The sequence below is a fragment of the Kogia breviceps genome, chromosome 14 (genome assembly GCF_026419965.1).
Source record: "Kogia breviceps isolate mKogBre1 chromosome 14, mKogBre1 haplotype 1, whole genome shotgun sequence".
NCBI lineage: Eukaryota > Metazoa > Chordata > Mammalia > Artiodactyla > Physeteridae > Kogia > Kogia breviceps.
The window spans coordinates 65023537-65035700 of record NC_081323.1 but is presented as its reverse complement, the minus strand read 5'-3'; the positions used below and the strand labels follow the sequence as shown (position 1 = coordinate 65035700).

At 42.6% G+C, this 12164-nt stretch overlaps 1 protein-coding gene across 2 annotated transcripts in view; it reads left to right on the top strand.

Annotated features, from left to right (window-relative positions):
- Window positions 1–10760, top strand: part of PARN (poly(A)-specific ribonuclease) — a 164260-nt gene extending 153500 nt beyond the window's left edge. Inside the window, exon 24 of one of the 2 annotated variants that reach the window (XM_059038327.2) lies at window positions 9748–10760. In XM_059038327.2, coding sequence (XP_058894310.1) covers window positions 9748–9800 — 53 coding nt within the window. In that variant the 3' untranslated portion in view covers window positions 9801–10760. Of the gene's footprint in view, window positions 1–7861; window positions 8155–9747 lie in introns of those variants that run through there. The other variant, XM_059038326.2, reaches the window with a different exon arrangement.
- The last annotated feature ends 1404 nt before the right edge of the window (window positions 10761–12164 follow it).

Below are 12164 nucleotides of genomic sequence, written 5' to 3'. Positions count from 1 at the left end.
TCTCCTTTTTCATTTCTAATTTTATTGGTTTGAGTCCTCTCTCTTTTTCTTGATGAGTCTGGCTAAAGGTTTATCAATTTTGTTTATCTTCTCAAAGAACCAGGTTTTCATTTTATTGATCTTTGCAATTGTTTTCTTTGTTTCTATTTCATTTATTTCTGCTCTGATCTTTACGATTTCTTTCCTTCTACTAACTTTGGGTTTTGTTTGTTCTTTTTTCTCTAGTTGCTTTAGGTGTAAGGTTAGATTGTTTATTTCAGATTTTTCTTGTTTCTTGAGGTAGGATTGTATTGCTATAAACTTCCCTCTTAAAACTGCTTTTGCTGCATCCCATAGGTTTTGAGATCATCATGTTTTCATTGTCATTTGTCTCTAGTTATTTTTTGATTTCCTCTTTGATTTCTTCAGTGATATCTTGGTTATTTAGTAATGTATTGTTTAGCTTCCATGTGTTTATGTTTTTTACAGTGTTTTCCCTGTCATTTATTTCTAATCTCATAGCATTGTGGTCGGAAAAGATGCTTGATGTGATTTCAGTTTTCTTAAATTTATGAAGGCTTGATTTGTGACCCAAGATATGATCTATCCTGGAGAATGTTCCATGTGCACTTGAGAAGAAAGTGTAATCTAACAAACTTACAAGTTTTTGTACAGCAAAGGAAACTGTAAAGAAAATGAAAAGACAACCTCCAGAATGGGAGAAAATATTTGCAAATGATGTGTCCAACAAGGGCTTAATTTCCCAAATATACAAACAGCTCATGCAACTCAACAACAACAACAAACAGTACAATCAACATATGGGCAGAAGTCCTAAGTAGACGTTTCTCCAAAGAAGACATGCAGATGGCCAACAGAAACATGAAAAGATGCTCAATATCACTAATTATTAAAGAAATGCAAATCAAAACTACAATGAGGCATCACCTCACACTGGTCAGAATGGCCATCATTAAAAATCTACAAGTAACAAATGCTGAAGAGGGTGTGGAGGAAAGGGAACCCTCCTACACTGTTGGTGGGCATGTAAGTTGGTACAGCCACTATGGAAAACCATATGGAGGTTCCTTAAAACTAAAGATAGAGTTGCCATATGATCCAGCAATCCCTCTCCTGGGCATATATCTGGAGAAAACTCTAATTCGAAAAGATTCGTGCACCCCAGTGTTCATAGCAGCACTGTTTACAATAGCCAAGACATGGAAGCAACCTAAATGTCCATCAGCAGATGAATGGAAAGAAGATGTGGTACGTGTATACAATGGAATACTACAAAGTCATAAAAAAGAATGAAATAATGCCATTTGCACAACCTGGATGGACCTAGAGATTATCATACTAAGTGAAGTAAGTCAGAAAGAGAAAGACAAATACCATGTGATATCACTTACATGTGGAATCTAAAATATGATACAAATGAACTTATTTGCAAAACAGAAACAGACTCACAGACATAGAAAAAAAATTTATGGTTACCAAAGGGGAAAGGGGGTGGAGGAGGGATAAATTAGGAGTTTGGGATTATCAGATACAAACTATTATATGTAAAATAGGTAAACAAGGTCATATTGTATATCACAGGGAACTATATTCAATATCCTGTAATAAACCATAATGGAAAAGAATATATATATAAATGAATCACTTTGCTGCACACCAGGAATTAATACAACACTGTAAATCAGCTATACTTTGATTTTAAAAAATTAATGAAAGAAAGAAAGAAAAGAAAAGGAGTGAGGAAACAGCTGAGGCCTGAAGGTTATGTGACTTGCCCAAGATCACAGAACCCTTAAGTCAGGCCTGCAAGAAAGTGGGTACCTTTAAGCAGAGTTACGTGATGAGGGGGATGCCTGCAAGCCAAAATTACTCCTCTCCTGTATCTCGCTTCCTGATAGTCACCCCTTTTAGTGGAACCTACAGTCAAATCAAAGGATGGGAGTGGAAGCCTGGAACTTGATTCACACCCAAGCCAAGAATCTGTTGTGTTTCAGTTAATTCCTCTTTTTACATGTGGCTCGATCTGCCTGCAGGGCGTTTTCTGAATCTCATTGATATGAATGAAATCAAAGAAGCAGCAAAAATGTCACAGATGCCTTTTACACATTATGCTAAAGCTTAACTTTAACTGAAAACTTAAACTCTTGTTTGAAGTCTGGGTCGTGTATTTTAGCTGTCTCTTGAATCTGTGAGTCTCCCTTCCTTTCCCTCATTTAAGTATTAGAGAAGTTTTTAATCTGTAACATACTTAGTCTTCATCTTTGATAACTTGTTACCACTGCCACATTGTACCTGCTTCACAAATCTTAAATATTAAATGTTAGCATGACTTTCAGAGCTCACCCCAAGCATGGTGGGGGGCGGGGCGCTTTTCCCCTCTTGTATAGCTTTCCTTCATATCACTCTCTTTAATTTTTTCACTTAGCTATTACTTCTCAGGGACAGGATTTTAGGTTTTTTCCCTTCTATCTCAGCACAATCTCAAAGGTATTAAAATACCTAATAATAGATTGCATCAGTAGATTAGCTCCTTTTATAACTTTCATCATTTTAAGTGAAAACTTTCTATGAGTTATTTGGGGTTTGTAATTTATAATACCATCATTAAAATAGTTTTTTTTCTTTCCTCCCATTGACAGTAAAGCTGTCACTGCCACAAGATTTGAGCTAAAAAAAAAAAAAGATAGATTTTTATACTTCTTTGTCAGTCCAGCTAAAAAAGAAAGAGAAGCATCTTGACAACTTTTAATTGAATCAGAGAACTTGAGATCATTGAGTTTTCTTCTGGAGCACCATTCACTAAGACCTTCTGACACAAGGCTGGAAGTTTCCTATATCCTCTTTAGCTGGTTTTTTTTAAGCATGTAGTCCTAATAGTATCAGCAGGATGTAGGTCGAGATATCGGGTGCTGGACCTGGTAAGTCATCTGAATTTGATCGCTCATTTACTTTAAGGAGGTCCTAAAATGAGCAACAGTACAAAGTTCAGACTCTAAAGGGACTGTATGAACCTCCCAAAGGTTCAGAGTGTCCCAGGAGCAGAGAGGGCCTGGACTGATGTCGGCAGGGACTGGATTAGAGTGTCTGGTACAGTGTGGCTCTGTCTGTCCTGCACAGATGGGTTCTAAGGCATCTAGCCTGAGCGTTCCTACTGGGGACAGTATCTTGACAGGTGCTCAGATGATTCACTAGGGTGTGCTGGGTGCCCAGTGCACTGCTAGTGAAGGCATGAGAAACATAAAAGATAGCATTCCACCTGTAGGAAATGTTCTGTTTTCCAAGGGGAAAGTAGCAAAAAGTAGGGCCATAGAATATCATGTACGGTAGCAATCCCAGGACACTGATGCTTGATAAATCCCACACAAAACTGTGTCATTTTTCTTAGTTATAAAATTTAATATCAAAGATACACTAAGAGTTAAGTTCTGGACACCTTCCCAGATAACAAAATGACTTAAGTTATAGAAGAAATGACCATTTATTGAGTTGATATTATATACTCGACATTGTGCTAGGAATGTCCTTTATGGTCTAGTCGTTATAAAAACCGAGTAAGGTGTAGATATCATTATATCTAATTTATAGAGAGGAAACCAAGGCTCACAGAATCACAAATATGCAAAGTCAAATGCAGTTGTTATTGGGGGTGGCAGGGAGGGCTGTCTGATCCAGAGCAAAGGCCTTGTACCACTCTGCAAAATGTGAAGTTTATCCAAACTTTAGAGGAAACAAAGGATTCTTTGCAAAGGTGAATATTTCTGGCATCTGTTCTAGATCAGAAACAACTGCCAACCTGGATTTTCTTGTGATGAAGTCATGCAGTAAAAGTCTGAGACATTATTCTCTTTTGGAGCTTTCTATGTACATGTTATGTACTTAGTAAATATTTCTCGTAACTGTAGTTGTTTCTATCCTATTTTCAGGAAGCAAATGTATAATATAAATCCCCTCCCTTTATATTTATTGCAGTTAGTGTAGGTTGGTAATGCTGTCTGCTCTCCACTGGGGCATTCAAGGTATATTCTTCGTTGGTACATAAAGGAAACAGCTCTGTGTGCCATTTATGCTGGAGTAAATGTCTAAGAAATGTTCCTCAGACAGCAATGGATGGGTGTCCACAGCACACTTGCTCTTGCTAAGTAAGTGAATTGTGTTCCAGTGGCCTGATACTGACCGGACTGGCCAGTCTCAAAATAAAGATGGACTGTCCACTAGCCAGAAGTTCCGGCAGTGCCTGTTAGACAGTGTTCACGGAACAGGGCCGAGCTGTGGACTGTTCCTCGTGACTTTTTGTCACGTGATAGAGTTGTGCCAAGTTTCCTTTCCACTTTACATTTAAAATCCAACACAGGGCTTCCCTGGTGGCACAGTGGTTAAGAATCCACCTGCCAATGCAGGGGACACGGGTTCGAGCCCTGGTCTGGGAAGATCCCACAGGCTGTGGAGTAACTAAGCCCATGTGCCACAACTGCTGAGCCCACGCTCTAGAGCCTGCAAGCCACAGCTACTGAAGCCCACGCGCCTGGAGCCCGTGCTCAACAAGAGAAGCCACCACGATGAGAAGCCTGTGCACTGCAATGAAGAGTAGCCCCCACTGACTGCAACGAGGAAAAGCCTGTGTGCAGCAACGAAGACCCAACGCAGCCAAAAATAAAATAAATAAAATAAAATAAATAAATTTATTTTAAAAAAGAAAAACCCAACACATTAGAGCTTTACATGGTTGCCAAGAGCCGCAGGTTTTATTGTAGTCTTGACTAATCTGCTGAACCTTTCCAGCTTAAACCCCTAGGGTTACAGTATAAAAGTAGGGAGTCTACCTAGAACAGTGGTCTCCTTGTGCTGTTGGAGGTCTCCTGAAGTCAGGAACACGATCTGCAGTTGGTGCTATTGGTCACCTGAGCGGCCAGGCTAGGGATGTCCAATGACATCCCAAAAAACTTTTTTTTTTTTTTTTTTTTGTGGTACACGGGCCTCTCACTGTTGTGGCGTCTCCCGTTGCGGAGCACAGGCTCCGGACGCGCAGACTCAGCGGCCATGGCTCACGGGCCCAGCTGCTCCGCAGCATGTGGGATCTTCCCAGACCGGGGCACGAACCCATGTCCCCTGCATCGGCAGGCAGACTCTCAACCACTGCGCCACCAGGGAAGCCCCCGCAAAGAACTTTTTAATTCCTCAATTAAAAGGCAGATTTCAGCCTAACCGAGAAGTGCGCTGCCCTGTGGGGCGGCACACTCGCTGCGCCTTCTTCTTCCTCCAGGCAGACCTGGGGGGCTCCCCACACACCATCCAGGGGAGCCCTGCTTTCTTGGTGTGGATACCACCCCACGACCAGGCCCTTTGGAGCATTTCCTACTTAAACTCCTGTAAGGCACCCCAAAGGATCTTGCCCTATACAGAGTTCCACTCTGTAGGAAACGATACGATGGCAGATTTCCAGTGTGCTGTGTAGTTTTTCAGATTCACGTGAGGGAAGAGCTGTCTTAGTGCTCAGAGTTTCTCCCTTTCAACTCTAGTTAAGTGAAAGGTAAATCAGCAGAAACAATCACTCTTTGTGTTTACCACTTTTTAGTTTCTTTTGTTGTTTCTGTTAATAAAAATAATGTGCTCACTATGAAATTCAGTAAAATGAAGGAAGCTAGAAAGAACATTAAACTCTACAGTTACTTGATACTCTGTTAACAACTATTTCACTCTGCCTATTTTTTTTTTTTTTTTTTTTTTTTTTTTTTTTTGCGGCACGTGAGCCTGTCACTGTTGTGGCCTTCTCCCGTTGCGGAGCACAGGCTCCGGACGTGCAGGCTCAGCGGCCATGGCTCACGGGCCCAGCCGCTCCGCGGCATGTGGGATCTTCCCAGACTGGGGCATGAACCCGTGTCCCCTGCATCGGCAGGCGGACTCTCAACCACTGCGCCACCAGGGAAGCCCTGCCTATCATTTTTATACATCGTTGGCATCATACTCTATATGTTGTTTAGTATCTTGTTTTCCCCCCATTAAAAAAAAAAACAAACTCTTGGTCAAATAATTTTAATTATCGGCATAATATTTCATATTAAAATTTATTGGATTTTTTAAAACAACATTCCTCATACCTTTTGCAGGGTTAGCTTTATTAAGATACAGTTTACATACAATATAAGTCATTACTTTTAGGTGTACAAGTTGATGAATTTTGACAAATGTGTACAGTCATATAACCATCACTGTGCTCAAAAAATAGAACAGTTATTCCAGAATATTCCCTCATGCCCCTTTGCAATCAGCCCCTTCCCATCCATAGATCCCAGCAGCCACTGATCTGCCTTCTATCACTGTAATTTTGCCTTTTTCAGAAGGTCATTTAAATGGAATCATTCAATAAGTAACCCCTTGAGTCTTGCACTTAGCGTAACACATTTGACGTTTGTCTGTGTTCTTGCCCATGTCACTGGCTCATTCCTTCTTTTTGCTGAGTAGCAGCCCATTTTATGGACATATCACTGTTTGTTTATCCATTTTGCCTGTTGAAATTTAGGTTGTTAGCAACTAAGAATCTAGCAGATATAAACATTTGTGTGTAAGTTTTTGTGCGAACTAAGTGTTCATTTCTTTGGGAAAATACCTAAGGCTGGAATTACTGGTAATTCCAGTAATTAATCGTGGTAAGTGTATGTTTAATTTTGTAAGAACCTGACACACTGTTTTCCAAAGTGGCTGCAGCATTTTGCATTCCCGCCAGCCGGGCATGAGGGCTCGGTGGCTCTGTACCTTCACCAGTGTTGGTATTGTCCTTTTTGCCATTCTGGTGATGAGTACTGGTATCTCATTATGGCTTTGGTTTGAATTTCCCTAATGACTAATGATGTTAAGTATCTTTTTATGTGATTATTTGTCCATTTAAATCTCTTTAATGAAACGTTTGTTCAAATCTTTTGCTCATTTTTTCATTGGTTTGTTTGTTTTCTCCTTATTCAATTTTAAGAGTTCTTGTGTATTCTAACGTATTCAGGATACAAGTCCTTTTGTGTGTTTTACAGATTCTTCCAGACTGCGCTTTTCTTTTCATTCTCTTAACAGTATCTTTCAATAGTAGAAGTTTTAAATTTTAACAAGATCCAATTTATCAATTTTTTCCCTTGGATTATGCTTTGTTGTCATATCTAAGAAATCTTTGCCTTACTCGATTGCAGAGATCTTCCCTTGTGTTTTCTTCTAGAAGTTTTCCAGTTTTAGGTTTTACATTTAGACATGCAGTCCATTTAGAGTTAATCTTTGTATGTGATGCAAGGTATGGTCCATCATAGCAGGAGGCGGATGTCCTGAAGTATCTGTTTAAAAAGAAAAATTGTTCCTGAATAATTCTTTGCACTCTAGTAACGAAACAGGGCTGTGAAAGTGAGTTCCCCAGAAAACCGACCGTAGCTCTTTATCCATTAGCTTTGAGACGTATCCTTCGACGGTCTACAGCTCTCCCTTTCTGGAAGGTGCTAGAACAAACACCAGCAGTGACCTCCAGCTCCCCTCTGGTCTGGATCTCCTTTAGATGTCGTAAAGTTGTTTCCTCTGTACACATCATTCTTGCTCAGTAGCTGCGCATTTTAGGCAGCTCTCTGAGTGCAAGGCTGTTGGCTTCCTGGGCAGCCACCACGTTCAGTGTTGGGCCACCTTATCCCTAAGGAAAGGGGCCTAACGTGCATTAAAAACTTGCTCTGTGCCAGGAACCTGGCTGAATCTCAGAAGTCCTGGGTGGCCTAAAGTAGCATCGAGTCCATCTTACAGATGAGGCAGTGAGAGTTGCTTGGAGTCTTACAGCTAATGAGATGGTCAGGCAAGACTTGCCTCACTTCCAACTTTTGCTTATTCTGTTATTTCTCACTAGCTCTTCACAGAGTCGCTCCTGTGCATTTGATGGCGTACCACCAGACTCACATATACTCCCATCCAGCCAACCGCAGGTGCGATTATAAATATGACAATGCAGGGCTTCCCTGGTGGCGCAGTGGTTGAGAGTCCGCCTGCCGATGCAGGGGACACGGGTTCGTGCCCCGGTCCAGGAAGATCCCGCATGCTGTGGAGCGGCTGGGCCCGTGAGCCACGGCCGCTGAGCCTGCGCGTCCGGAACCTGTGCTCTGCAACGGGAGAGGCCACAGCAGTGAGAGGCCCGCGTACCGCAAAAAAAAAAAAAAAAAAAAAAATCACAATGCAGTTGCTTTTAGCCATTTATCTTTTTTCCTCTCAGCTAGTTTTAATTTATTTCAGCTCCCCACATTTGGCATTGTGGCTTTTACCTTTAGAATGGCAGATTGGCTGCTGTAATATTTCTTTGATATGTGAATTGTAAAAATGCCCTTATTGATGTTTGTTTTCCTCCCTACAAGTAGGTGTTGTGTGAATGTGTAGTGGAGGAGGGGTCAGGCTGGTTCAGTCTTACCATGGGCCATCTGTAGTATTTAGTTGCTCTGGAGAGGGGAGTGTTTGTGTTTGTGTTTTGTTTCATTTTTCAATAACCTTTATTCCTTTTCTAACTGGATCATGGGAGTCTTTGTCACATGGACCATCTCCTGCCCATCTTCACTTCTCAGGAGCAGTGCCAAGAGATGCATGTGCAACACAGCCACGAGACTTGGGGCAGAACACTTCAAATGACCCCTCGCTTGCTCTTCTTATCCTGTCTTTCTGGACTTTATCTCAATAAATGAGCAGAAGTGGGAATTCTCACTCTAGTGGAATTCCCTGTGTTATTTCATGTGTTTGGACCTAGTTACCTTTAGTCATTCCTGTCACTGGCAGTAGCCACTGCCAGCTGAGCGAGTTCCCCTCTGTTTTTAGAAGTTACTCTCCACTTCAGGCATCATCACAGACCTCTCCCCTTTTGAACTCTTGGAGTGTTAGCAGTTGGGGCTGGCTTTGCCCGTTTCCCTGCCAGCCCTGCTCTAGGGCTTAAATAATGCATGATACCACGGGCACGGGAATGCCCGGTTGTGCATTTTCCATCGTGAACATGCTGTTTCCTGATTTAATTCCCATTCACTTGGATCTGGACGTTTGTGGTCCAGGCCCCGATCCAGTGCTGCTGCTGCTGCTGTGGCAGAAAGTAGCTGAATGGAGAAGGGCTTCTAACTTCGGGGTGAAACTGTTTGTAACGGAAGAGACCCTTCAGTCTGAGAAGACTATAGCCAGTGTTGCTGAAATTGGAAAAAGCTACAAGCTGCTTTTGCCCCTTTGGGGATCTCTGAACTCCCACTGGTCAGCTTCCTGCCACTGTCTAGCCACCAGCCCCTGAGATTTCTCATCTGGGCGCCGGTCACCACGGCACAGAGGAACCCAGCCACCTTGGTGCTGCGGAAGGATCCAGACCCCATCTCAGCCACTCGCTAGATGTCTTGTGTCTGTAAAATGGGGATATTGGTACCCCTGAACTGGGCTTTTATGAAGATTAAATGAACTAAGTGCCCAGCATGCTGGCTAGCAAAGAATACAGAGAGTGTTCTCACTGAGAGGAGATACTGTCACTCCTGTAAAATCAAGAGAGGCACCCAAGCAGGGAGGCGCTTACTCAGCCCTGCCGTGATGTTTCTGCAGTGTGGCCTCTGTTTGCTGGGCACTGCTCTCCGTAGGCAAGGCCCACCCGTGGACTCTCTCCCCGTGTGGCCGTGCCACCGCCCGGCCCTGGCCCTGGTAGAAGCTGTCTTTGCAGCTGGACTTTTTGTTCTCCCCCCGGAGTGGTCCTCTCCTTGTTCACCTTGTTTTGTCCTCTCCCACCAGGAAGCATCTCAGACAGCTCAGCCAAGCTCTTTGAGGTCCCTGACACGTGGTAACCAAGACCTGAGTGGAACAAACCGCTGGTGCTGTTGCTGAGAAGGAAAGAAGCAGCCGGCATTTTTGGAAGCCATACTGTGTTTAACTGAATCCAATGTGGTGCAGGAGGGGTTTGAAACCAAGTGTGTGTCTCCTGAAAAATCCCAGTTTTTATCGTCAAGGCTGTGTTCCTTCCTCTTTAGCATCACCTGTCTGCTGGCGCTCAGCATGTCGTCGGCTGTCGTGTGTACGTAATTAACCAGGTCATTAATTGTTGCTCATGTGAATCCCTTCCTGTCATGAATTTGTGTTTAAGAATCCACCTGATGGGGAAGGTTGGCCGTGAGATTTCACAGAAAGAGCCAACACTCTTGGGTGCTGTGATCCTGAATTTGGGGTTGAACTCTTTCCTGCTTTGAGAGGTTCTCATCCACCATCTCACACTCAGGCCTGGGGGCAGCCCCAGCGCGCGGGTATGTCTCTCAGTAGAGAATTCGGTTGCATCTGCCAGCTTTCCACCATCGCTGCCTGAAAATATGAGGCTCTCAAGCTTATTTTCCCAGTAGGAAAATGTCTACCGCTGTCAACACCTGCCTTGATCTTTGGGGCATATTTATTTAGAGTTTTTCCCCTAAGATGTGAGTTTCTCATGGTGGAGTGTACGAGTGAAAAGTTAATTTCTCTTTTCCCATGTAGCACTGCTTTCAGTTTTCAGTATCTTAGCCTGGTGTCTTCTCTGTTTGGTGGTGTCTGGGGGTGAGGTGGCGTGTGTGCATGTGTGTGAAATCATGACAAATCGACACCATGTACCAGCCCTTTCTCTGTTGAAACAGATCACAACAGGGACAGAATCTCGTGGATCTACTTCAGTAGATCTGCTTCATATAGATCATTGTTAGATATTTAACATTTTTGTATCGTGGAAATAAAAATGAAAAATGTATTTCCAGAAGATGAAAATTAAAGAAATTTTCATAGGATTCTGGTTTTTTCCTTTCTCTTCTTTTATAAGTGAATGACATACTTAATCTCTACATAGACATATTTCTCTCTAAAGATCACCCTTGCAAAAGCCCTGGTAAATCACTAAGTCTGGTGCTTATGGTTTTTTCTTTTTTTTTTTTTAACCTCTAACCCCTCACCTGCCTTGATGAGTCAGATGCCTGGTGCTGGAGTGGAGCCCATGGTAAATGGTGTTGGAGGGGCTGCATCTTTTTCTGGTGGGAAGAATCTGAGTTCTTACAGCTCTGATCAGAATCCCAGGTGTCATGGGAATTCAGATTTGTAAGACATTTTCCCCAATTAAGGACCTCTTAACATCTTCCCTTCCCCCTCCCCCTTGTCCCCAGAGTTACAAACCCAGACTTGGCACGAGGAGCTCCTGCCCCGGTCAACGCAGTCGCCAGGCACAGCCCAGTGGGAAAGTGTGACAGGAGGGTAAAGACAAAGGAGGGGGTTAGAGGGCGCTTCTGAGTCAATTAAGCCTACAGGTAGAAACAAGTAGTACCTGACGCTTCTTTTTTTTTTTTAACATCTTTATTGGAGTATAATTGCTTTACAATGGTGTGTTAGTTTCTGCTTTATAACAAAGTGAATCAGTTATACATATGTTCCCATATCTCTTCCCTCTTGCGTCTCCCTCCCTCCCACCCCTCTAGGTGGTCACAAACCACCGAGCTGATCTCCCTGTGCTGTGCGGCTGCTTCCCACTAGCTATCTATTTTATGTTTGGTAGTGTATATATGTCCATGCCACTCTCTCACTTTGTCACAGCTTACCCTTCCCCCTCCCCATATCCTCAAGTCCATTCTCTAGTAGGTCTGTGTCTTTATTCCCATCTTACCCCTAGGTTCTTCATGACCTTTTTTTTTTCTCTTAGATTCCATATATATTTGTTAGCATACGGTATTTGTTTTTCTCTTTCTGACTTACTTCATTCTGTATGACAGACTGTAGGTCCATCCACCTCACTACAAATAATATCGTTTCTTTTTATGGCTGAATAATATTCCATTGTACATATGTGCCACATTTTCTTTATCCATTCATCTGTCAATGGACACTTTGTTTGCTTCCATGTCCTGGCTATTGTAAATAGAGCTGCAATGAACATTGTGGTACATGACTCTTTTTGAATTATGATTTTCTCAGGGTATATGCCCAGTAGTGGGATTGCTGGGTCATATGGTAAGTCTATTTTTAGTTTTTTAAGGATCCTCCATACCATTCTCCATAATGGCTGTATCAATTTACATTCCCACCAATAGTGCAAGAGGGTTCCCTTTTCTCCTCACCCTCTCCAGCATTTATTGTTTCTAGATTTTTTGATGATGACCATTCTGACCGGTGTGAGATGATATCTCATTGTAGTTGTGATTTGCATT